General features: G+C 44.9%; 1 protein-coding gene across 1 annotated transcript; it reads left to right on the top strand.

Annotated features, from left to right (window-relative positions):
* Positions 1 to 10,960: 10,960 nt before the first annotated feature.
* On the top strand, positions 10,961 to 15,560 carry LOC116949473 (uncharacterized). Its single transcript, XM_076071972.1, has 2 exons — positions 10,961 to 10,969; positions 12,669 to 15,560. Exons 1-2 carry the CDS (start codon positions 10,961 to 10,963, stop codon positions 13,908 to 13,910), a joined length of 1,251 nt encoding a protein of 416 aa, XP_075928087.1. The 3' UTR covers positions 13,911 to 15,560.
* The last annotated feature ends 12,400 nt before the right edge of the window (positions 15,561 to 27,960 follow it).

Genomic DNA, 27,960 nt, shown 5'->3' with positions numbered 1-27,960 from the left:
GTTGATACAATGGTTTCAACCACATGCTACACGCTGGCCACATGTTGCACATTTATTGGGGATTTTTTTTGTACATACAGATACTTGTACAAATGGTAATTTAAATAAGTTAGATTTAAAAATACTTTTTTTTTAAAACACGCTTTAATGAAATGTACCGTACTCGTAATGGCAAAAAATATCAAAAACATTGTTTAAAATATTTTATTTTTTATGATAGAATATATTATTGTCATCAGTAAGACACAAGTCTACGAAGTTTGCAGTCGATACCCCATTGGGAAGTGGCTTAAAATAGAGTTACAACATTTGAGGATACGACAACAACAGACAGAGTGAGTTAAATAAAAGCGTGTAATAATAAAAAAATATGATAATTTTCAGCGCTTTATTAAGCTACTGTTGGATGAAAGGCCTCTCCCACACCTTGTCATGCAGGTTGGCCCAGCAGCGGCATGAATATCACTCGCTACTCATATTAGCCAAGGCCAGGAATCGAAAGCAGGTCGTGGGATCGGCTTCGCTAAAGCCTTTTCTTGTGGAATAGAATTCTAAAAAAAAAAAATGTTGTTACTCGCATAGGTTTTAGATTCAAACGAAGGTCTCCTGCTCCATTAGTGACATGAAAACAATGGCACCATCACAGCGGACAAAAGTAGAGTTATTGAGCGTGTGGCAGTGTCATCCACATTGATAAACGGGGGATATACTCTTACCCATGATTGCATCATAGAACCTTGCTCCAAACTCTTAAACGTGTGTTACAGTAGCGGACTGAAAATAGGTTTTGCTGCAATTTCTAAACGAGGAGATGAGAGGATCGAGATCGATGAAACCATATTTATTTATAATATCTAAAAAAGCAACAAATTCAACATCACACTCGGCAGGTATGCATCAGGCCTCAATTAGCGCTGCCTGAGAAAGCCAGGCACGAGGTTCTAAGCACAATGTGCTAACCACTCTGCCACTATGTCTCAAATACACACAAAGGCACCTTATATATAACCTAAAAGACGATTAGGCCAAGTGCAATCAATGGTCACACACAAAAGACAAAGATCCCCCGTATAGCCTGAACAGACTGTTGGGGCAAGTGCTGTTAGCGAGAATCTATGAAGGCCAACACGGCACACGAGAGGGTGGGTGGTCAGCACCACACCCGGCCGCCCTTGTCTCCCCAGTTTCGATGTTTACACATGGCACCAGCTGCTCATTTGAGGCTGAGTCGACCTAGGACCGGTCATGAGCACACTGCCCAGGTATGGGAAACTCTCCACTCTCTCCACAACTGCCCTATCACCGATTGGGAGTTGTGGGAGTGGAGTGTACGATGGTACAAAATACCCAGGCAGGTGCTTAGTTTTGGTGGGGCTGATGGTAAGTCCCCACCTCTGAGTGGCAATATCCAGGTTCAGCAGCAGCGCCTCCAACTCCTCCTCTGAGTGAGCAGCAATTACCAGATCATCAGCATATGAATCGATTGGCGGTGACCCGGGTCGCCATTGTGACCCGGGGGTGCCAAAACCTCCATAACTCCGAAACCAGAAGGCCTATGAAGACGGGAGATGTCGCTGAGCCCGATACGCACGCCAAATATGGAAATAAAAAACACACGCAAAACACCCATAAAAAAGGGGGGCTGCTGGGGATTTGTGCGTGACAACGGCTGCTTATCGCTTGTTTTGAAAGTACATCAGGATGCTGGTCTGGTCATTCCCCAGCACGTTCTGCTTCTTACGGGGGCGGCCACCCCCTTGTCTTTGTGAGCGAGACCACTTGGAGGCAATGGCGCACCGGGCGCTCTCTTGGTACGGCCGGCGGTCATGGTCGTGCTGGCGGGATCAACATCGTCGTCATCATCGCTCCCAGTGTCGCCCTCCGGCAGGACAGGGTGATAGTACCAGCGATGCTCCCAGAAAAAAAACCTTGAACTATGCCCGGCCCACCAATATTTTGCGGTGACCCGGGCTGCCGCCAATGGATTCATATATAACATGGTTGAGCAATAGGGAGCCATCCCTTGACCGCACGCGGGCATTGATCAGCCTCCCATTATATCTGTACCGGATGGAAAATCCTCCGGTTCAGCTATTGAAGGCTTCACGAACTACGTGGTCGAAATAGATGTTAAATAATGTGGGAGCCAGAGGACATCCCTGTCGCACCCCAAAGTCAACAGGGAATGGCTCCGACTCCCAGCTATGTAGTTTTACCTGGGCCCGCTCACCATCATGAAGGTTCTTAATGATCGTGAGCAGTGGGTCAGGGACTCTGAAAGCATGAAGAACAACCCATAGCCCAGGCCTACTGATGGTAGCATAGGCCTTGACCAGACTTCTTCTTCCAATATTTGAGGCACCGCAGCCTCAGTGGGGTCATCCCCCCTTTTTCCCACTGTTTTCTAGGCTGAGGTATTTCCACTCCCCCAGGATCTCACAGAAATGCTCAGCAAATCTGCAAATATGTTCCTGAGGGTCGGAGATTGGATCACCGTTATTTTCCCGAAATTTGGTAATAGGTGTTGCATTGCAGGCAACTTTTTTGATAGAGTTAAAGAGCGATTTGTGATCGCGGGCCATTGAGGCAGACTCCATCTCCTCAGCAACCCGTGACCACCAACCATCCTTGCAGTGCCTCATGGCTCTCCGAACTTCCGAGCGAAGGCTGCGGTAAGCCTCCTCATTCTCTGATGTGGGATGCTGTCGATGATGAGAGTGGGCCTGTTGCTTTTTCTCAGCCAGCCTGAACACCGCCTCTGTCAGCCAGAGTCTTTGGGGAGGTCTAATAGAGTTAAAGAGTGATTTGTGATCGCGGGCCATTGAGGCAGACTCCATCTCCTCAGCAACCCGTGTCCACCAACCATCCTTGCAGTGCCTCATGGCTCTCCGAACCTCCGAGCGAAGGCTGCGGTAAGCCTCCTCATTCTCTGATGTGGGATGCTGTCGATGATGAGAGTGGGCCTGTTGCTTTTTCTCAGCCAGCCTGAACACCTCCTCTGTCAGCCAGGGTCTCTGGGGAGGTCTGGACCATGTACGCAAAGCAGCCATTGCAGCTGCATGAGCCACAGTCCTAAACCTCGCCCATTTCCCCTCGACATCAGGAGGAGTGGGGGAGAAAGCCAACCACAGCCGCAAGCGATGATTCAATTTTCGCTTGCAACTTTCATCAGCTAGCTGAGACCATGCAACTATGGATTTGAATGGGGTCCTGAGTGTACACCCACCACCGGAGTGTATGAATGGTCAGTGGGCAGATCAGCTCCACGGTAGGTTCTGGTGTCAAGGACATGGGCCCGCATCCGCTGTTCTGTCACAATGTAGTCCAGCAGATGTGTTTTGCTTGGACCCGGCATGCATCCATGATGTTGTGTGGATGCACCTTATATGGAACAGCGTGTTGGTAATTACAAGCCCATGGGCTGCATAAAAATATAGCAGCCTCCTACCGTTATTATTGAGCTGATCTGGCCCATGTCTTCCAATCTCTCCAGACCAGGTGCTAGCATCATGACCAACTCGGGCATTAAAGTCACCCAACCAGAAAACTCTATCCCGAGGGGCAACTTTAGCCAGCACCTGTGACAGGAGGTCATAGAAGGCATCTGACTCATTGGCCTTGCTTGCATCCCTACACGGATGTTCGTCTTCGGTGGGGGCATAAGTAACCATGACCACCACTCCTCGCTTCTGGTTGATGGGAAGGCGAGCCCAAAGTAGCCTGGGGCTTACAGCCTCCCACACCTCACCGCCACGCTTCCACGCCCCCTTCATCATTTTATTCAGAAGAAGAGCCACTCCCTGTTGTTTGACAGTCTCCTGCCCCGAGTAGATGACTGTCCACCCCTCATAGTGGCCTCCTGAATACCACAGAGATCCAGGTGGTACCGGTCCAGCTCCTGACAGAGGAGTGGCAGCCTCTCCTCCGCAGTGAGCGTTCGAACATTCCACGTGGCCATCCGTAGTGGTTTTTTTGTGATTTCTGGAGGAGCCCCGAGGGTAAGGATTCAGTCTCCTGGCTCCGCCAAATGGGGTTGTCCAGGTGACGTCATAGACGCCTGTCCCCCCGGGGCCTCCGACACAAACTTAATACATTTTTTTACTCGTAGTTTAGTGGTAGTTAATTGAAGGTGGAGGGGTTACCAGCCCCTCGCACCCGTCCAGAGCCCCCATTTGGCCGCTGTGGTGGTTACAAACGCCATGAAGGGAAGGGCCAACCAAAATTGGCCCTCCCCCCACCGCACTGCTCACCACAGCGTCGCCGTCCGGCACCACAAGGAGGTAGAGGGTTGTTTTTGCCGGACTCCGTGACACACACATATGCACCTACACTCAAACTGGCAATGTAACACTTATCTGAACAATCGAGTTACGTTGATACAAAAGATCGATTCCTGTTGAGCTCCAAGCAGTTCCACCCTAAGCTGTTCATTAGACAGAGAATCCATTTATTTTGCTGCTTGTACAATTCACGGTAAAGATAATAACTTTTTTTTTGCTCACTTTCTTCAGATTAGCAGCAAAGAGAGAAGATTCGCTTAAAGCCCCTTGAATGTAATGACAGGACAAGTGAGCGTGCGATTGTGTGTGTCTTTGTAAGAAAAGTTCTGATCTTGTGAAAATAAAAAGTAAACGTGGCAAGGTGAACAATCATTGTACTACTTACACAGGAGACGGAGCGCCTCCGAGGTTAAATTCCGTGGCACATGTAGGCACAAGCTAAGCGAGCGTACATGTGCTTGGAAGCGATACCAGCGCACCGTATTGTCGTGTCCACCTAATGATGGAAATGCGTTAAGAGAGAATATGGCAAAGTCGCAAAGTTTGAAAGTAAGGAAACAATAACAACACAAAGTTATTAGAAAGGAAGTGATGAGCTGGGTTCAACCCGCTAACCGGGTTTTAGAAATTACGGGGCCACTCTGCAGCAGGCGATACCAGGCCGGAAGGCAATAACAGCAAGCAATGAAATACAATCGCCGTTATTGTAAGAGTGGCAAATGACATGCACGTTGTCCTGAAGTGCTAAATTCCTGCCTTGAATTAAAAAAGATATACAGCATCTCCCCTAAACCACTCCAAAACCGTATTTTTTACGGCTATGCACACGAATGGCTGGGGTCACGGAATTGCTCCGCGCACAAAGCGGCATTCATTTGCGCTGCACGGAAGCTTGTCAGATGTGCCACCAATTATCGGTGCGATTCGAAACGACAGGGGACATTTTTAATTATTTATTGGTGTGTCAAAAGCCCCTTTCGCTTTCTCTGGAAAGTGCCCTGCGATGGTAGGCTGGGGAAAGTTTTGTGCAAACTGTACCACGTCTGCACACAGAGGATTACAACAATGGTGAGTGGCAGCATGAATTCCTCTCACGGTTATTACCCTGGATTAAACATAAAATAGCCACATGCCTGCATCTCATTCACGGCGGTGTGCAGCCTTCCTAGAATAGATGACTGTGTGTTCAAATGGATTTAATATGGATTTTGTGCATTAGCAATTTAATGGGAGATTGCTTGATTCGGGTACATGTTTGAAGTCGTTTGGTGATATATCTGGGTGGCCAAAGTTAAACCTCCCTCGCCTTCTACATGTCGAGAGGTGTGCTCGTAGCTACATTAACGTCAAACGCGTACGGACCCATTGTGTCAAGTTACCGCTGGGTGAAGTTCTCTCCGCCGCTCCATTCGCTGTGAGTGAGACGATGTTTATTTGTTTTTACCATTCTTGAACAATGCTGGTCAGTGTACAGGTCAGCGATGGGAGGGAGCCAGTCTCAAACTTTGTTTGCAAGGTTCATAACATGGTGAGCTCTCCACTGTAATACTGATTATCCAGCTATATATATACGTCCTATATATATACCAATTGCAACTTAAATATTCAGTTGACATGCCCCAAAAATTGCAACTTCACTTGATGAACGCAGATGCCTGCCTATATATTCGCAACACAATATACAGTGAGGGAAAAAAGTATTTGATCCCCTGCTGATTTTGTACGTTTGCCCACTGACAAAGAAATGGTCAGTCTGTAATTTTAATGGTAGGTTTATTTGAACAGTGAGAGACAGAATAACAACAAACAAATCCAGAAAAACGCATGTCAAAAATGTTATAAATTTATTTGCATTTTAATGAGGGAAATAAGTATTTGACCCCCTCTCAATCAGAACGATTTCTGGCTCTCAGGTGTCTTTTATACAGGTAACGAGATGAGATTAGGAGCACACTCTTAAAGGGAGTGCTCCTAATCTCAGCTTGTTACCTGTATAAAAGACACCTGTCCACAGAAGCAATCAATCAATCAAATTCCAAACTCTCCACCATGGCCAAGACCAAAGAGCTCTCCAAGGATGTCAGGGACAAGATTGTAGACCTACACAAGGCTGGAATGGGCTACAAGACCATTGCCAAGCAGCTTGGTGAGAACGTGACAACAGTTGGTGCAATTATTCGCAAATGGAAGAAACACAAAAGAACTGTCAATCTCCCTCGGCCTGGGGCTCCATGCAAGATCTCACGTCGTGGAGTTGCAATGATCATGAGAACGGTGAGGAATCAGCCCAGAACTACACGGGAGGATCTTGTCAATGATCTGAAGGCAGCTGGGACCATAGTCACTAATAAAACGATTGGTAACACACTACGCCGTGAAGGACTGAAATCCTGCAGCGCCCGCAAGGTCCCCCTGCTCAAAAAAGCACATATACATGCCCGTCTGAAGTTTGCCAATGAACATCTGAATGATTCAGAGTACAACTGGGTGAAAGTGTTGTGGTCAGATGAGACCAAAATTGAGCTTTTTGGCATCAACTCAACTCGCCATGTTTGGAGGAGGAGGAATGCTGCCTATGACCCCAAGAACACCATCCCCACCGTCAAACGTGGAGGTGGAAACATTATGCTTTGGGGGTGTTTTTCTGCTAAGGATACAGGACAACTTCACTGCATCAAAGGGACTATGGACGGGGCCATGTACCGTCAAATATTGGGTGAGAACCTCCTTCCCTCAGCCAGGGCATTGAAAATGGGTGGTGGATGGGTATTCCAGCATGACAATGACCCAAACACACGGCCAAGGCAACAAAGGAGTGGCTCAAGAAGAAGCACATTAAGCTCCTTGAGTGGCCTAGCCAGTCTCCAGACCTTAATCCCATAGAAAATCCCGGGAGGGAGCTGAAGGTTCGAGTTGCCAAACGTCAGCCTCGAAACCTTAATGACTTGGAGAAGATCTGCAAAGAGGAGTTGGACAAAATCTCTCCTGATATGTGTGCAAACCTGGTGGCCAACTACAATAAATGTCTGACCTCTGTGATTGCCAACAAGGGTTTTGCCACCAAGAACTACGTCCTGTTTTGCAGAGGGGTCAAATACTTATTTCCCTCATTAAAATGCAAATCAATTTATAACATTTTTGACATGCGTTTTCTGGATTTTTTTGTTATTCTGTCTCTCACTGTTCAAATAAACCTACCATTAAAATTATAGACTGATCATTTCTTTGTCAGTGGGCAAAGTACAAAATCAGCAGGGGATCAAATAATTTTTTCCCTCACTGTATATGTTGTCCTGTAAGCCAATTGATTCAAACTAACGTCTGTATTAAGTTTGTGGGTAATCTCCACACTCAGGCAAGGCATCTGTCTAATTGCAGTTTATCCCTTTAAACTAGATTAATAAGAATAAACAATATTATATTAAAAACAACACCGTTCTTAAATGAATTCCAAACTGCAGCGGTTGTGTGTGAGTTCTCACATGGTTAAACAAATAAACTCGTTATACAATTAACAATGGCTCCATGTGATTGTGGAATGATGAATCATTCACTCCTGGCAACGGCAAGTTCCCACTCAACGTGTGTGCACACGATGTGTTTTCGCGATCACGCAGTTTTGCCATTCGGGAACACTTTCTTCACAACGCGGAACGCGCGCCGTTATTAATGAGAAAAGAGCGCAGTTATAACAAGATAAATGAGCACCGTTATAGCGAGGAAAATGAACACCGTTATAATAACTGTACGAGGAATAATAATTGTACGCGTCAGCGCACCCTAATCTCAGTTCTTTGTCCCACCATCTAATTGCGCATGCGTGCATTGTACCTTGTCACACAAACTTTATCGTTCCATTATATCGTATGGGGAAATGTTTTTAGCTGAACGTGTTTTTCGCTTAACGCAGCACTTTTCAGCAACGCATCCACCGCGTTAGAACGAGGAATCACGGTGCAGGGACACAGCCAGAAGTGTCCCACTGGTTCGTATGTATGTATGTTGAGCTTCTTTCGCACCGTACGTAGCCAATCGTGCTAATTGGAAGTTCGAGGTTCCTGGTGATAATTGGAGATATTCATACTGCGTTGAACATCCTCTCTGGTGTGTTCCCTCCTTCGGCTGCCAATCCATTTCTAGTTCCCTCTCTACACCAAAAGGCTTTTTTGCAACTACATCCTCACAGTATAATTGTCAACATTTATATCACCTTGTTCAATGGAGAATAGGTCAGAAACCCATAACACATATAGTGGCTGCACCCCTGGAACTATATCAATGTATTCTTAGCTCTTTCGGTAAAGTCACGTTGAAGGGAAACAATAAAATAATAAAATATATATAAAACAATAAAAATTCTCACGACGTTTCGACCATAGCACAAACGGTCGTCATCAGGTGTGTCGGTTTGCATTAATTTATTTATTTTAAAACGGTGTATTTATTTATAAAAAAAACGTCAGCGCCACGCGCAGCGATTTGGCAGTTTATTTAGAAGGACTAGTCCATCTATGCTCTGAACCTCTGTCTTGGAAAAGTCATTGACTTTTCCAAGACAGAGGTTCTTTGTAAGCCATCTAGCTACCATGAGAGATTCGTTCATGAGGCTATCCACATATACAAGCACAGAGACAATTTCAACCGAGAAGATGGATTCTGGCTTAGCAATCATTGGAAAGATTTGATAAACCATTTCAGGTCTTAATTGATTGTTCACGCTTAAAGTGGCTTTCAGACAGCATACATTAATTTGTCGTCTCCCCCCTCCTCTTTTCAGAACATAGATGGACTAGTCCTTCTAAATAAACTGCCAAATCGCTGTGCGTGGCGCTGACGTTTTTTATAAATAAATAAATGCACTGTTTAAAAATAAATTAATGCGAACCGACACACCTGATGACGACCGTTTGTGTTATGGTCGAAACGTCGTGAGAATTTTTATTGTTTTATATATATTTTATTATTTTATTGTTTCCCTTCAACGTGACTTTACCGAAAGAGCTAAGAATATGAATTACTGCAGTCACGAAAGCTTTAAATCAAAATGTATATCAATGTAATTAAGTGAACCTGTCTTTAAGGAACAACTAAAAGAGATAAATGCATGTCACCCATGCGACAAGGCTATGATCATTCTAATAATAAAGTTCACTCTGTCGGTGCCACAGAGGCAGTGAATGTAAGGTGCCCCTGGTGCTGCGTGTTGCTGTAATGGACTCTTGGCACAAGTCGTTCACTTATGTAACTTTCCCACCATCCATCTCATGGGCTCTTCACGACATCATCGCTCATTTCATTTCATTCGAGATGCCCATGGGTTTGCCAAGCAAATTCATTTCTCCATTCGCTCCCGAACGAATTTTTCCCCCAACCGCGCTGCACTGTCTCCATCTCTCCCGTTCACGTCTCAAACATTTTTTTTGCGAAACCTCTTCTCCAAACTCACACTGACCTCTGAATTTGCATATATTACCATATCATATGCGCACCCGTTTGATACCAATTATAGTATATTATCGCAACACTGCATTGTGATGAAACCGTATTGTAGGAAAGCAAAGGAGTTGTCCTGTGGATATATTTCCCCCCTAGGAATGTAAAATGTAACGCCACAGGCTCAGAGTCCCCAGTGCTGTCCCCCACCTTAGGTTAATGTTGATTCAATGATGACCACTTAGGCCATTATGAGGACACGACACTTCAATTGTATATGTGGATGTTTCATTTTTGCCATTTTTCCAAACGTTTTCATAGAAACTTTGTCATAGATTGATGCGATGTTCGCGTGAGTTAATTTTTAAGCACCAATGTTACGCAATGTTGATACCATTATATATAATTTGATATTTTAGGTGTATTTAAATAAAACATTGTAATAAGTTTCAGTTTGCACAGACTTTATTTATCTTATCCTAAAAATATGTTGACTATTATTTGGATGCTTTTAGATACAAATGTTATATACGTTTGCATAGTTGTTTATATATATGTATAAAAGACTTGTTTGTAAAATCAATTCACTATTTTGCATTCACTGTTAAATATTGCCTGCTATAGTTTGAACATTTTCCTACCTTAACGCAGTGCCTGGTGGAGTAAATTATGTAGAATGTGCATTAAAGGACTGTTACATGAAATTCAAAAGATCCCATTATTTAAATAGAATGGCTTTATGGATTACTGCCCTTGTATTGCTGCAAACAAGCAATGCGTATGTGAGGTTAAATCAATTACCTTAACTGAGATGTGCCTTACGTCAGCCAAACAGCATTACTGTGTTGCTACATGTTGTGAATACGTGAAAGGTTTGATTCAGGGTCATTGGTAAAGTAAAAGTGAATGTGTCATTTTAGAGTGTATTTAAAAGTGAGACAAAGTTGGGGGAAAGTCAGTCCATTAACAACTTCACACGATTCACACGAACCTGCTTGTGTCCATGATATAAACGAACAACACGATGTATTGACAAACAATGTTGTTGTCTACACGAGCTGCCCATGGCAAAATAAGTGCCCAGTACCAACCCAGCAACAGACTCAGCACGTGTTCAGATACAACTCTCCAACGATGTTAGTGACGGCTGGGAATCCAGCTGAGGTTGACTGGTTTATAGAGCAGTGCATGAACCATATCGCCGTGCGCATAAAAAAAATAAAAATAAAAAGATTGACTATATAGTCATGCGGATTGTAAGAGCAAGTATTATGAGTGAGCACCTATTAAGGCCGCCTGGTCACACACCACACCTTCCCTTCCTGCGACACCGCTCCACAACGCGTGCACACACACACACACACGTACATGCTCACCTACAAATATTCGCATGGCAAAAGAGCAGAATGTGGAAGGCAAACAATGTGTTGTTGTTGTTGTCTCTCGATACGTTTTGATAAGGGTTGCTGATCACATCCTGCCACAAGGAGCAGCTTTCATAAAAAAAAAATATATAAGGATTTGTTTATTTCATTCCATACGTGCGTTTCACTTTATTTCCGTTCCTCATTTATCCATTGTAGGTGTGTCTACTATGACCAGCTTTCCACTCATTCAGCTGTTTTTCTGTAAAATGTTGCTTGCTTTTGCATTGCTACTTCTATATTAGAAATGCTAAGTAAGTAAAATCATGTTTTTTGCTGGAGTACAGCAAATATGCAAATAAAATGCATCGTAAGGTTTCAACAAAGACAGATTATATATTTAAAAAAATGTTGCCTATTTATATTGTTGAGCATCTATTTAGCACTCTTGCTTTTGATTTAAAAAGTGTTTCATCAATGGGATACAATTATGAAAAGTAACGATGCATTGGATGAATGATGTGCAATATCCATCCCAGTTGACAATGATGAAAATATAAAGCATACATCCCATATCTAAGTAAAATTTTGGCAAGTATTTTTCGTGAACTTTAATTTACAGAAGACATTTCACCCATATGCTCATTACTTGTATGGATGTGGTTGTTTTGTAACGACGAGTTTAATATCATGACGTGGCAGCTGAAGCAATGAGCAAGTTTCTTAACCCCCCCCCCCCCCAAACTCTATCCACCCAGTATTCATGGGTACACCATAGTTGGTCGATCAGCAGATCGTTTGTGGTGGGATAAAGTGTGGGTACACCAGCTCTCTCATAGTGTCTGCCCACTGTGGAAGAGTAGGCGAAATACACCCTCGAGAGGGGCTGTCTAGCTTCCTCCAGTGAAGGTATTTTCACCAGCAGTGGTGTGAGCAAGCAATTGCAGGGCTGCAACTTTACCATTTTTTCAATGCTCATGCTACCAAAGTCCATTTAAATGATGGGAGGTATCTACAAAAAACATATCATGGGGCATATTCAGACTGAGCCATACCATATTTTTGGGGTTATTTTATTTCAAATTACCTTTGCTGGATTTTTCACATAATACAGTACTAATTGTCAATCGATTAAGTACTATAAGGAAAAAAAACTATTGCAGCGTGAATGAATTGCAGTTTCAACTTTTCTGAACGAGTGACGACTTACAATTGACTCAACCAATAGCGTTGCCACGACAGATTTTTTTTTTTTACGATGTGATATCGTATCAAACTTCATCTTTTCAGAAATGTGCTTCATGGCTTCAACTGCCACGTCAAGAGGTCGAACCAGCTATCTCTGGTTTCCAAGACCAGTGTACTAACCATTACACAACAGCAGCATCACCCCATGATGGATTATGGGTAATACAATAATATAGAGACGAGGATTCTGTCTACCATGTGCAAATAAAAACTACATTTTGGCCCATCATCCCGTGGGTATTCTGGACCAGTGTTTGCCAGCAGAATTTTCTAAGCTGAACCCATTTCATCTTTCCTAGTGCAATGGGCTGTCTGGGTTATCTGGGCTACCTTGGCTGCCTAGGCTGCGTGGGCTGCCTGGTTGCTTGGGCTACCTGGGCTACGTGGGCTGCCTGGGCTGCCTGGGCTACGTGGGCTGCCTGGGCTACGTGGGCTGCCTGGGCTACGTGGGCTGCCTGGGCCACGTGAGCTGCCTAGGCTGCCTGGGCTGCCTGGGCTACGTGGGCTGCCTGGGCTACGTGGGCTGCCTGGGCTACCTGGGCTACCTGGGCTACGTGGGCTGCCTGGGCTACGTGGGCTGCCTGGGCTACCTGGGCTACGTGGGCTGTCTGGGCTACCTGGGCTACCTGGGCTACGTGGGCTGCCTGGGCTGCCTGGGCTACCTGGGCTACGTGGGCTGCCTGGGCTACGTGGGCTGCCTGGGCTACGTGGGCTGCTTGGGCTACGTGGGCTGCCTGGGCTACGTGGGCTGCCTGGGCTGCCTGGGCTACGTGGGCTGCCTGGGCTGCCTGGGCTACCTGGGCTACCTGGGCTACGTGGGCTACCTGGGCTGCCTGGGCTACGTGGGCTGCCTGGGCTACGTGGGCTGCTTGGGCTACGTGGGCTACCTGGGCTACCTGGGCTACGTGGGCTGCCTGGGCTGCCTGGGCTACGTGGGCTGCCTGGGCTGCCTGGGCTACCTGGGCTACCTGGGCTGCCTGGGCTACGTGGGCTGCCTGGGCTACGTGGGCTGCTTGGGCTACGTGGGCTACCTGGGCTACCTGGGCTACGTGGGCTACCTGGGCTGCCTGGGCTGCCTGGGCTACGTGGGCTGCCTGGGCTACGTGGGCTGCCTGGGCTATGTGGGCTGCCTGGGCTACCTGGGCTACGTGGGCTGCCTGGGCTACGTGGGCTGCCTGGGCTACCTGGGCTACCTGGGCTACGTGGGCTGCCTGGGCTACGTGGGCTGCCTGGGCTACCTGGGCTGCCTGGGCTACGTGGGCTGCCTGGGCTACGTGGGCTGCCTGGGCTACCTGGGCTACGTGGGCTGCCTGGGCTACGTGGGCTGCCTGGGCTACGTGGGCTGCCTGGGCTACCTGGGCTACGTGGGCTGCCTGGGCTACGTGGGCTGCCTGGGCTACGTGGGCTGCCTGGGCTGCCTGGGCTACCTGGGCTACGTGGGCTGCCTGGGCTGCCTGGGCTACCTGGGCTACGTGCATTACTTGGGCCGCCTGGGCTGCGCGGGCTTCCTGGGCTGTGTGAGCTGCTTTGTGGGCTGCGTGAAACCTGCTCAGTGCCGCACAGCCAAATTAAACAAAAAGTATGACGTGCTATCAGTGGATTTAACAGACATATGTCTGTTTATAATTATTAACGAAGTAACTCATGTTCTTCAGCAGCAATTGACTAACTTATTTCGAATTTCCATTCATTTTTCCCATTTACACATAGGCTGCTGGAAAACGAGTAAAACGTCAATGCGGAGTGCATTTCATAAAAGTGAGCCCCTTGTTTCGTGATTGAGAGACGCCCATGCAGGGGATAAAGTGAACAATGTCAATCCTGGTAACTGAAGCCAATGATCTTCAAAATGATGCATGGTCTGTAATAATTATAATGAGATTGATGCCCAATGCACACTCACTAAAGAGCAGAGAGCTTCAAAAGATGGGCAATGCTTTTAATAATCATTTGAAATTGTTTATAATTGCTTGCTCCTGCTGTTGCTATATACGAGCCCATACGATATAGCAATTTCATCCAAACAAAATAAATGGACATACAGGAGTCAATTATAAAGAATATCCTAATGTGGCGGATGCGTGTGGCTTTTATATGTTGCTTAGCTTGTGTCTTTGCTATGTGCACAAGTGAACGGACACAAAGGGGTGTTGGGCACAATATCGTTCACTCCTGACCACCAATGCCTCCCCCAGTGGTAATTTTTCACTCGCAACACAGTGCTCATCTTAGGTTGACCAAGGGAAGTCAAAGGCCAGGTTTAAATTACATTCGCTGATCTTATTCTGAATTATGGCCAGGAATTGTACCCCAGGTGGTTGGGATTTATGGTGCGATGTGCCAAACACTAATACACCATTCTCTGTACACACACAAAACCAACAATCCCTGTTCCGCCTTAAAATCCAAATGTTAGCAAGCACATATTAAGGCCAGTGTGGCACAAGAAGGAGTGGTGTGGTCAACACTGTGGCCGGCCACCTTTGTTTCATCATTGACGATGGTTACACATTGCAACAGCTGCTGATTCGAGGCCAATTTAAGGCACCAGTTGCCACTCGATGGCCACAGAAAATAACAATCGGTGGCAAGTCGAGCTCGACGATGTGTTTTCGGGTTGTACCGCACGCATTAGGGCATGACGTTTCGTTCTCCGTGCCGTGAGTCTCTTCAAGAACGTTGGACATCGCTCCAAAACATCGCACGGTACAACCCGAACATCCATCGGAAAGCCGCACAGCACGACCGCAAAAAAGACCTCGACAGCAACATCAGTGGCAAGCGGTGAAGGTGCTACTTTTACACCGATGATATCAGTGATGAGGAATTGAACCCATGTCTCTAATATGTTTTGTACAGTGTGATAACCACTGCAGAGCCACTGCCCTTAAACAAACACACACAGACACTTGCAAACATAATCATTTATAAATAAGTGTGGCATCCAACGGGGATTCACACTCATAACACGGGGATGAAATGTGGTAACGTGCGTGATAACATATGCCCCCAGATGACGTGCACAAACTATTGCGCACACACTGGCCAATTTTAATAAGTGCGGTATCCTACAGGGGCTCGCTTCTAAAGAATGACTACAGCAGGCACTCTAGACACTGCAGCCTCGTGTTAATATCGGAGGGCAGGAGGTGAAAGACACGTGCTTCATATCCATCCTGTGCAGTTTGCACTTAAATTTTTGTTGTTTTTATTTTGTATTGAAAGCCACTCCAACTTTCCCACAGTGGAAAACTGTTTCACAGACATTTTCTACGTTATTTGAAGCTTTCGTGACTGCAGGAATCCATACTCTTTGGTTATTTCGGTAAAGTCACGTAGGTATTATTTTATACCTACGTGACTTTACCGAAAGTACCAAAGAGTATATATTTTCTACTTTTTGCTTAATCCACAAAAAAATGTATAATACAAGATGCGGTCATCATTTTTTTAAAAATGATTTTTTTTTAAATGTGCACCGATGTAATGTTCGACATTTTGAAGCGACACCTTATCATACTCATGACATAAATAATAGAGAGGGGAATTTGGTTGAGTTAAAGGAAATTATGCTCAAATGTGCATTGTGGAATTGATGCTCATTTCGCGTTAACAGCGCTGAGCCTATTCATAGGACAGCCACCGATGACTTCCCCAAAAAGAAGTAGTTCTCGTTTTATCGAACCCAGAGCGATTATGGGCCAAGTCAACCCCAATACTTGCAGTGCAACATCACTAAAGAAACAGCAGCATAAAAGCATCGCGGGTGGGGGTGGTGGTGGTGGTAGGGGTGGTGGTAGGGGTGGTGGTAGGGGTGGTGGTAGGGGTGGTGGTAGGGGTGGTGGTAGGGGTGGTGGTAGGGGTGGTGGTAGGGGTGGTGGTAGGGGTGGTGGTAGGGGTGGTGGTAGGGGTGGTGGTAGGGGTGGTGGTAGGGGTGGTGGTAGGGGTGGTGGTAGGGGTGGTGGTAGGGGTGGTGGTAGGGGTGGTGGTGGTGGAGCGGTGGAGCGGTGAGCGCTAAGCTGCGCTATGAACCCGGTGACACAGGTTCGATTCCCGCTCACGGCCAACACCAGTGACGATTATCTGAACCGGGACTGAGCCTCCCCTAGTTCGACTCAGCCTCAAATGAGTACCCGGTGCGGTGTGTAAACATCGCCACTGGGGAGACAAAGGCGGTCGGGCGTTCTGCTGGCCACCCACCCCCTCGTGTACCGTGCCGGCCTTCATAGGTGCTCGCTAACAGCACTTGTCCCTACAGTATGTTAAGGCTATACGGGGGATCTTTGTATTTGTCTTTGGTGGTGGCACTGCACTATGAACTGAGTCATATAAATTTCGATTTAAAGCTTTCGTGACTGCAATGATTCATCTTCTTTGGTTCTTTCGGTAAAGTCACGTAGAATGAGAATAAAATAATAAATTGATAAAATAAAATAACACAATAATATTCTCACGACGTTTCGGCCACAACACAAGCGGCCTTCATCAGGTGAAGGGAGCGAGACTGTCTGGTAGGACAGCGCTGGAGTGAGAGAGCCACGTTCAGATCACGGCTTTTAAGCTGTGTGAGAGGAACAAAGAGCCTTGACGAAGGAATTAGCATAAAATTTAGCATTGAAAAGGCTGAATGATTAGCTTGTGACTGGTCACAGAAATAGCTATGTTAAAAGTTAAAGCATACACATCCACAGAGGCACCCATTGTTAAAAGGAATTAGCATAGAATTTAGCATTGAAATAGCTAAATTAAGGCATTCGCTTGTAACTGCTACAGAAATAGTTACGTTGAAGTCAGAGCATACACATTCACCGAGGCACTTAGTACAAATCAAAACAGGAGAATTTAGCAATGAAATAACTAGGCGAATTTAGCATTGAAATAACTGGGTGATTTGCTGGTGACTGGTCACAGAAATGACTACACATCTCAGCTATTCACAGTACTATATAGTGAACCAATAAAAACTAAAATATAAATTACCTTCATGTTATCAATAAACTCTATATTCTCCAATCAGCTAAGCTACCAACCATAAGTCGTTATATATCACAATGCTATATGGCGAAAAAATGGGTGGATTCTTACCCTCAAATTTCCGTACCACGGATAGCCACGGGCCCCGTTCAGACGGACGAGTTCGTCCATGGTCGGAACAGAGGAGGGGGAGAGAGACAGCTGCGAAGCCCTAGTATACTCCATGTTGTAAACCATACCATTAACCGTGGTGTGAGAGGTATTAAGAGGCAATGCTGGCGAAAGAGCTGCGGTCTGAAGGTCATCGTAAAATTACAATTAATTAAGAACAGAAATGATTTAACACATCTTTCCAGTGGTTACTAAGCCTGAATCCATCTTCTCGGTTGAAATTGTCTCTGTGCTTGTATATGTGAATGGCCTCATGAACGAATCTCTCATGGTAGCCAGTTGGTTTGCAAAGAACCTCCGTCTTGGAGAAGTCAATGTCATGTGAGCCCACTGAATTGTAACAGTGATCTGCCACGGCCGAGGAGTTCGTCTTACCGTGTTTCAAATCTGCTTTATGTTCGCGGATGCGGTCCGAGATATGTCTTTTGGTTTCTCCAATGTAGCTACTACCACAGAGGCACTTTAGTTTGTAAACGCCCGGGTACTGTATGTCTGGAAGAGCATCTTTTACAGATGGAACTAAATCACGGATTTTGTGTACTGTGTTGAATCGGACCTGGATCTTGTGTTTATTCAGGATTTTGGAGATCTTTTTAGTGACCCCTGCAATGTAGGGTAAGGTGATGGTTTTGAGTGGCTCCACAAGAGGATCCTTCTTCATGACTGGAGTGATGGCTTTGCGGATTGTGTAGTCGGAGTAGCCATTAGCCCTGAGAGCCTGGTGTACGTGCTTGAGTTCACTGGTAATGTGTTCCTGGTCGGAAATGCATTGGGCTCTATGGTATAGAGTCTTGATGAGGCAGTTCTTCTGGGATGGATGGTGGTGGGAATCCGGTTTCAAGTAAGCATCTGTATGGGTAGCTTTCCTGTAGACAGAGTGGCTCATTGAACCATCATGTCTCCTTTTAATTAAGACATCCAGAAAGGGTAGTTTGCCATCTTTTTCGACCTCCATGGTAAATCTGATGGCTGGGTGTATGGAATTGATGTGGTCGCGGAATTGGTCTAGAGCAGGCTGGCCATGTGGCCAGATGACAAAGGTGTCATCAACGTACCTCTTCCATAAGGTCGGGCGTAGAGTGGCAGTCTGGATGGCGTCAGTTTCAAATTTTTCCATGAATACGTTGGCTACAACCGGAGATAGGGGGGAGCCCATTGGGGTGCCCTCAGTTTGTTTGTAGAAAGTTCCATTCCAGGTGAAGTATGTGTTGGTTAAGCAATGTCTCACCAGGGGGGGTACATCAGTATGCAGTCCTTGATGAACCAGGTCTTCAATGATAGCGATGGTGTCAGGTACCGGGACTTTGGTGAACAAGGACACCACATCAAAACTGACAAGCAGGTCGTTTGGGGACAGGGAAATGTCTTTGATTGTCGATACCAGGTGAGTAGAATTTAGTACCGCAGAGGTGGTTTTTCCAGTGAAAGGTCGCAGTATATCAGCCAGAAAACGTGCCAGTTTGTAGGTGGGGGAGCTGATAGTAGAGACGATGGGACGAAGGGGTGTATCTTCTTTGTGTATCTTTGGAAGGCCATATAATCTTGGTGGTCTGGCAGCAGAGGGTTTCAACAAGAACTGTTTGTTCTCATCAATTAATGCTGTTGAATCAGAGATAATTTTGTTCGTTTTGGTGACCAGGCTGTTGGTGGGATCTCTTTTTATTTTTGTATAGCTGCCATCGTTGAGTAGTTCTTGAATTTTGTTGTTATATTCTGTTTTGTCCATGATGACAGTGGCATTGCCTTTGTCGGCTGAGAGAACGACAATATCATCCCTCTTTTTTAATTGAGATAATTCAAAACGTTCGTCTTTGCTGATGTTGCTAGGTGGCAACTTAGCGTTTTTGAGGGTTGCAGCGATTTCAGATATTGCTACGTCTGCAGAGATGTGACTCAAGCCCTTGAGTGCAACGTCGACATGGGCAATGATATCATTAACCGGTAAGTGTCTCGGTGTGACAGCAAAGTTTAGACCTTTAGCTAAAACGGATTTCAGACCATCAGAAATGGAACTGTTACTGCGATTAATTACGACTTTGTTGACGTCTATCTTTTCGGTGTGTGGATCCGATTTTTTGCTGGAGAGGTGATTGAATTTGGAAATCAAATTGTCCCTACATTTGTTCGACATAGTGGCAGCCGAAGAGGTAGTCATATTGTCTGCATGTTCCCAATCCGATGTAGACATTGTTGCTGTCAATTTTAAGTGTGATTTGTAGAGTGTCTTGTCTAACTGATCGAGTTCGGTGCGTGTAAGTCTGATTTTTTCCGAGATAAGAGCGAAGCTAGTTCTAGCTAGAATTCGTTTTGCATTGAGAGAAGTTGCAACAGCAGAGGTTAGTGTAAATGCGGTTGGTATTACCTTAGAGTCGCGGCATCTCTTCAGAAAGGTGAGAGACTCGATTAGTTGAGCCTTCTTATCCCGAAGTCTGTTGAATGATCTTAAGGATGTGTGGAATCCCTCCCCGTAGAGGCGGTTAAATTTCGATTTAAAGCTTTCGTGACTGCAATGATTCATCTTCTTTGGTTCTTTCGGTAAAGTCACGTAGAATGAGAATAAAATAATAAATTGATAAAATAAAATAACACAATAATATTTTCACGACGTTTCGGCCACAACACAAGCGGCCTTCATCAGGTGAAGGGAGCGAGACTGTCTGGTAGGACAGCGCTGGAGTGAGAGAGCCACGTTCAGATCACGGCTTTTAAGCTGTGTGAGAGGAACAAAGAGCCTTGACGAAGGAATTAGCATAAAATTTAGCATTGAAAAGGCTGAATGATTAGCTTGTGACTGGTCACAGAAATAGCTATGTTAAAAGTTACAGCATACACATCCGCAGAGGCACCCATTGTTAAAAGGAATTAGCATAGAATTTAGCATTGAAATAGCTAAATTAAGGCATTCGCTTGTAACTGCTACAGAAATAGTTACGTTGAAGTCAGAGCATACACATTCACCGAGGCACTTAGTACAAATCAAAACAGGAGAATTTAGCATTGAAATAACTAGGCGAATTTAGCATTGAAATAACTGGGTGATTTGCTGGTGACTGGTCACAGAAATGACTACACATCTTAGCTATTCACAGTACTATATAGTGAACCAATAAAAACTAAAATATAAATTACCTTCATGTTATCAATAAACTCTATATTCTCCAATCAGCTAAGCTACCAACCATAAGTCGTTATATATCACAATGCTATATGGCGAAAAAATGGGTGGATTCTTACCCTCAAATTTCCGTACCACGGATAGCCACGGGCCCCGTTCAGACGGACGAGTTCGTCCATGGTCGGAACAGAGGAGGGGGAGAGAGACAGCTGCGAAGCCCTAGTATACTCCATGTTGTAAACCATACCATTAACCGTGGTGTGAGAGGTATTAAGAGGCAATGCTGGCGAAAGAGCTGCGGTCTGAAGGTCATCGTAAAATTACAATTAATTAAGAACAGAAATGATTTAACACATCTTTCCAGTGGTTACTAAGCCTGAATCCATCTTCTCGGTTGAAATTGTCTCTGTGCTTGTATATGTGAATGGCCTCATGAACGAATCTCTCATGGTAGCCAGTTGGTTTGCAAATAACCTCCGTCTTGGAGAAGTCAATGTCATGTGAGCCCACTGAATTGTAACAGTGATCTGCCACGGCCGAGGAGTTCGTCTTACCGTGTTTCAAGTCTGCTTTATGTTCGCGGATGCAGTCCGAGATATGTCTTTTGGTTTCTCCAATGTAGCTACTACCACAGAGGCACTTTAGTTTGTAAACTCCCGGGTACTGTATGTCTGGAAGAGCATCTTTTACAGATGGAACTAAATCACGGATTTTGTGTACTGTGTTGAATCGGACCTGGATCTTGTGTTTATTCAGGATTTTGGAGATCTTTTTAGTGACCCCTGCAATGTAGGGTAAGGTGATGGTTTTGAGTGGCTCCACAAGAGGATCCTTCTTCATGACTGGAGTGATGGCTTTGCGGATTGTGTAGTCGGAGTAGCCATTAGCCCTGAGAGCCTGGTGTACGTGCTTGAGTTCACTGGTAATGTGTTCCTGGTCGGAAATGCATTGGCTGCCACTATGTCGAACAAATGTATGGACAATTTGATTTCCAAATTCAATCACCTCTCCAGCAAAAAATCGGATCCACACACCGAAAAGATAGACGTCAACAAAGTCGTAATTAATCGCAGTAACAGTTCCATTTCTGATGGTCTGAAATCCGTTTTAGCTAAAGGTCTAAACTTTGCTGTCACACCGAGACACTTACCGGTTAATGATATCATTGCCCATGTCGACGTTGCACTCAAGGGCTTGAGTCACATCTCTGCAGACGTAGCAATATCTGAAATCGCTGCAACCCTCAAAAACGCTAAGTTGCCACCTAGCAACATCAGCAAAGACGAACGTTTTGAATTATCTCAATTAAAAAAGAGGGATGATATTGTCGTTCTCTCAGCCGACAAAGGCAATGCCACTGTCATCATGGACAAAACAGAATATAACAACAAAATTCAAGAACTACTCAACGATGGCAGCTATACAAAAATAAAAAGAGATCCCACCAACAGCCTGGTCACCAAAACGAACAAAATTATCTCTGATTCAACAGCATTAATTGATGAGAACAAACAGTTCTTGTTGAAACCCTCTGCTGCCAGACCACCAAGATTATATGGCCTTCCAAAGATACACAAAGAAGATACACCCCTTCGTCCCATCGTCTCTACTATCAGCTCCCCCACCTACAAACTGGCACGTTTTCTGGCTGATATACTGCGACCTTTCACTGGAAAAACCACCTCTGCGGTACTAAATTCTACTCACCTGGTATCGACAATCAAAGACATTTCCCTGTCCCCAAACGACCTGCTTGTCAGTTTTGATGTGGTGTCCTTGTTCACCAAAGTCCCGGTACCTGACACCATCGCTATCATTGAAGACCTGGTTCATCAAGGACTGCATACTGATGTACCCCCCCTGGTGAGACATTGCTTAACCAACACATACTTCACCTGGAATGGAACTTTCTACAAACAAACTGAGGGCACCCCAATGGGCTCCCCCCTATCTCCGGTTGTAGCCAACGTATTCATGGAAAAATTTGAAACTGACGCCATCCAGACTGCCACTCTACGCCCGACCTTATGGAAGAGGTACGTTGATGACACCTTTGTCATCTGGCCACATGGCCAGCCTGCTCTAGACCAATTCCGCGACCACATCAATTCCATACACCCAGCCATCAGATTTACCATGGAGGTCGAAAAAGATGGCAAACTACCCTTTTTGGATGTCTTAATTAAAAGGAGACATGATGGTTCAATGAGCCACTCTGTCTACAGGAAAGCTACCCATACAGATGCTTACTTGAAACCGGATTCCCACCACCATCCATCCCAGAAGAACTGCCTCATCAAGACTCTATACCATAGAGCCCAATGCATTTCCGACCAGGAACACATTACCAGTGAACTCAAGCACGTACACCAGGCTCTCAGGGCTAATGGCTACTCCGACTACACAATCCGCAAAGCCATCACTCCAGTCATGAAGAAGGATCCTCTTGTGGAGCCACTCAAAACCATCACCTTACCCTACATTGCAGGGGTCACTAAAAAGATCTCCAAAATCCTGAATAAACACAAGATCCAGGTCCGATTCAACACAGTACACAAAATCCGTGATTTAGTTCCATCTGTAAAAGATGCTCTTCCAGACATACAGTACCCGGGCGTTTACAAACTAAAGTGCCTCTGTGGTAGTAGCTACATTGGAGAAACCAAAAGACATATCTCGGACCGCATCCGCGAACATAAAGCAGACTTGAAACACGGTAAGACGAACTCCTCGGCCGTGGCAGATCACTGTTACAATTCAGTGGGCTCACATGACATTGACTTCTCCAAGACGGAGGTTATTTGCAAACCAACTGGCTACCATGAGAGATTCGTTCATGAGGCCATTCACATATACAAGCACAGAGACAATTTCAACCGAGAAGATGGATTCAGGCTTAGTAACCACTGGAAAGATGTGTTAAATCATTTCTGTTCTTAATTAATTGTAATTTTACGATGACCTTCAGACCGCAGCTCTTTCGCCAGCATTGCCTCTTAATACCTCTCACACCACGGTTAATGGTATGGTTTACAACATGGAGTATACTAGGGATTCGCAGCTGTCTCTCTCCCCCTCCTCTGTTCCGACCATGGACGAACTCGTCCGTCTGAACGGGGCCCGTGGCTATCCGTGGTACGGAAATTTGAGGGTAAGAATCCACCCATTTTTTCGCCATATAGCATTGTGATATATAACGACTTATGGTTGGTAGCTTAGCTGATTGGAGAATATAGAGTTTATTGATAACATGAAGGTAATTTATATTTTAGTTTTTATTGGTTCACTATATAGTACTGTGAATAGCTGAGATGTGTAGTCATTTCTGTGACCAGTCACCAGCAAATCACCCAGTTATTTCAATGCTAAATTCGCCTAGTTATTTCAATGCTAAATTCTCCTGTTTTGATTTGTACTAAGTGCCTCGGTGAATGTGTATGCTCTGACTTCAACGTAACTATTTCTGTAGCAGTTACAAGCGAATGCCTTAATTTAGCTATTTCAATGCTAAATTCTATGCTAATTCCTTTTAACAATGGGTGCCTCTGCGGATGTGTATGCTTTAACTTTTAACATAGCTATTTCTGTGACCAGTCACAAGCTAATCATTCAGCCTTTTCAATGCTAAATTTTATGCTAATTCCTTCGTCAAGGCTCTTTGTTCCTCTCACACAGCTTAAAAGCCGTGATCTGAACGTGGCTCTCTCACTCCAGCGCTGTCCTACCAGACAGTCTCGCTCCCTTCACCTGATGAAGGCCGCTTGTGTTGTGGCCGAAACGTCGTGAGAATATTATTGTGTTATTTTATTTTATCAATTTATTATTTTATTTTCATTCTAAGTGACTTTACCGAAAGAACCAAAGAAGATGAATCATTGCAGTCACGAAAGCTTTAAATCGAAATTTAACCGCCTCTACGGGGAGGGATTCCACACATCCTTAAGATCATTCAACAGACTTCGGGATAAGAAGGCTCAACTAATCGAGTCTCTCACCTTTCTGAAGAGATGCCGCGACTCTAAGGTAATACCAACCGCATTTACACTAACCTCTGCTGTTGCAACTTCTCTCAATGCAAAACGAATTCTAGCTAGAACTAGCTTCGCTCTTATCTCGGAAAAAATCAGACTTACACGCACCGAACTCGATCAGTTAGACAAGACACTCTACAAATCACACTTAAAATTGACAGCAACAATGTCTACATCGGATTGGGAACATGCAGACAATATGACTACCTCTTCGGCTGCCACTATGTCGAACAAATGTAGGGACAATTTGATTTCCAAATTCAATCACCTCTCCAGCAAAAAATCGGATCCACACACCGAAAAGATAGACGTCAACAAAGTCGTAATTAATCGCAGTAACAGTTCCATTTCTGATGGTCTGAAATCCGTTTTAGCTAAAGGTCTAAACTTTGCTGTCACACCGAGACACTTACCGGTTAATGATATCATTGCCCATGTCGACGTTGCACTCAAGGGCTTGAGTCACATCTCTGCAGACGTAGCAATATCTGAAATCGCTGCAACCCTCAAAAACGCTAAGTTGCCACCTAGCAACATCAGCAAAGACGAACGTTTTGAATTATCTCAATTAAAAAAGAGGGATGATATTGTCGTTCTCTCAGCCGACAAAGGCAATGCCACTGTCATCATGGACAAAACAGAATATAACAACAAAATTCAAGAACTACTCAACGATGGCAGCTATACAAAAATAAAAAGAGATCCCACCAACAGCCTGGTCACCAAAACGAACAAAATTATCTCTGATTCAACAGCATTAATTGATGAGAACAAACAGTTCTTGTTGAAACCCTCTGCTGCCAGACCACCAAGATTATATGGCCTTCCAAAGATACACAAAGAAGATACACACCTTCGTCCCATCGTCTCTACTATCAGCTCCCCCACCTAAAAACTGGCACGTTTTCTGGCTGATATACTGCGACCTTTCACTGGAAAAACCACCTCTGCGGTACTAAATTCTACTCACCTGGTATCGACAATCAAAGACATTTCCCTGTCCCCAAACGACCTGCTTGTCAGTTTTGATGTGGTGTCCTTGTTCACCAAAGTCCCGGTACCTGACACCATCGCTATCATTGAAGACCTGGTTCATCAAGGACTGCATACTGATGTACCCCCCCTGGTGAGACATTGCTTAACCAACACATACTTCACCTGGAATGGAACTTTCTACAAACAAACTGAGGGCACCCCAATGGGCTCCCCCCTATCTCCGGTTGTAGCCAACGTATTCATGGAAAAATTTGAAACTGACGCCATCCAGACTGCCACTCTACGCCCGACCTTATGGAAGAGGTACGTTGATGACACCTTTGTCATCTGGCCACATGGCCAGCCTGCTCTAGACCAATTCCGCGACCACATCAATTCCATACACCCAGCCATCAGATTTACCATGGAGGTCGAAAAAGATGGCAAACTACCCTTTCTGGATGTCTTAATTAAAAGGAGACATGATGGTTCAATGAGCCACTCTGTCTACAGGAAAGCTACCCATACAGATGCTTACTTGAAACCGGATTCCCACCACCATCCATCCCAGAAGAACTGCCTCATCAAGACTCTATACCATAGAGCCCAATGCATTTCCGACCAGGAACACATTACCAGTGAACTCAAGCACGTACACCAGGCTCTCAGGGCTAATGGCTACTCCGACTACACAATCCGCAAAGCCATCACTCCAGTCATGAAGAAGGATCCTCTTGTGGAGCCACTCAAAACCATCACCTTACCCTACATTGCAGGGGTCACTAAAAAAATCTCCAAAATCCTGAATAAACACAAGATCCAGGTCCGATTCAACACAGTACACAAAATCCGTGATTTAGTTCCATCTGTAAAAGATGCTCTTCCAGACATACAGTACCCGGGCGTTTACAAACTAAAGTGCCTCTGTGGTAGTAGCTACATTGGAGAAACCAAAAGACATATCTCGGACCGCATCCGCGAACATAAAGCAGACTTGAAACACGGTAAGACGAACTCCTCGGCCGTGGCAGATCACTGTTACAATTCAGTGGGCTCACATGACATTGACTTCTCCAAGACGGAGGTTCTTTGCAAACCAACTGGCTACCATGAGAGATTCGTTCATGAGGCCATTCACATATACAAGCACAGAGACAATTTCAACCGAGAAGATGGATTCAGGCTTAGTAACCACTGGAAAGATGTGTTAAATCATTTCTGTTCTTAATTAATTGTAATTTTACGATGACCTTCAGACCGCAGCTCTTTCGCCAGCATTGCCTCTTAATACCTCTCACACCACGGTTAATGGTATGGTTTACAACATGGAGTATACTAGGGCTTCGCAGCTGTCTCTCTCCCCCTCCTCTGTTCCGACCATGGACGAACTCGTCCGTCTGAACGGGGCCCGTGGCTATCCGTGGTACGGAAATTTGAGGGTAAGAATCCACCCATTTTTTCGCCATATAGCATTGTGATATATAACGACTTATGGTTGGTAGCTTAGCTGATTGGAGAATATAGAGTTTATTGATAACATGAAGGTAATTTATATTTTAGTTTTTATTGGTTCACTATATAGTACTGTGAATAGCTGAGAAGTGTAGTCATTTCTGTGACCAGTCACCAGCAAATCACCCAGTTATTTCAATGCTAAATTCGCCTAGTTATTTCAATGCTAAATTCTCCTGTTTTGATTTGTACTAAGTGCCTCGGTGAATGTGTATGCTCTGACTTCAACGTAACTATTTCTGTAGCAGTTACAAGCGAATGCCTTAATTTAGCTATTTCAATGCTAAATTCTATGCTAATTCCTTTTAACAATGGGTGCCTCTGCGGATGTGTATGCTGTAACTTTTAACATAGCTATTTCTGTGACCAGTCACAAGCTAATCATTCAGCCTTTTCAATGCTAAATTTTATGCTAATTCCTTCGTCAAGGCTCTTTGTTCCTCTCACACAGCTTAAAAGCCGTGATCTGAACGTGGCTCTCTCACTCCAGCGCTGTCCTACCAGACAGTCTCGCTCCCTTCACCTGATGAAGGCCGCTTGTGTTGTGGCCGAAACGTCGTGAGAATATTATTGTGTTATTTTATTTTATCAATTTATTATTTTATTCTCATTCTACGTGACTTTACCGAAAGAACCAAAGAAGATGAGTCATATAAGTTCGATTCCCGGTGCCGCTTTCACCAAACCGCACTGATTAGCGTGGTTGGTGAAGCATGGTTAAACAGTTCCCGTGGCTGACACTATATGTTGAGGCCTTCGTCTAGCAATGCACACAATGGCTCATCTTTGTGGCCATACATACCGTGCAAACTAAAAAACTACCACTGTATTGTATTGGCATAGAGACACAGTGCAAT

Source organism: Petromyzon marinus, chromosome 36 (assembly GCF_048934315.1).
Source record: "Petromyzon marinus isolate PM22_M1 ecotype Great Lakes invasive population chromosome 36, UKy_Petmar_22M1.pri1.0, whole genome shotgun sequence".
Lineage (NCBI taxonomy): Eukaryota > Metazoa > Chordata > Hyperoartia > Petromyzontiformes > Petromyzontidae > Petromyzon > Petromyzon marinus.
The sequence above is the reverse complement of the archived record's forward strand: the minus strand, read 5'-3'. Positions and strand labels throughout refer to the sequence as shown.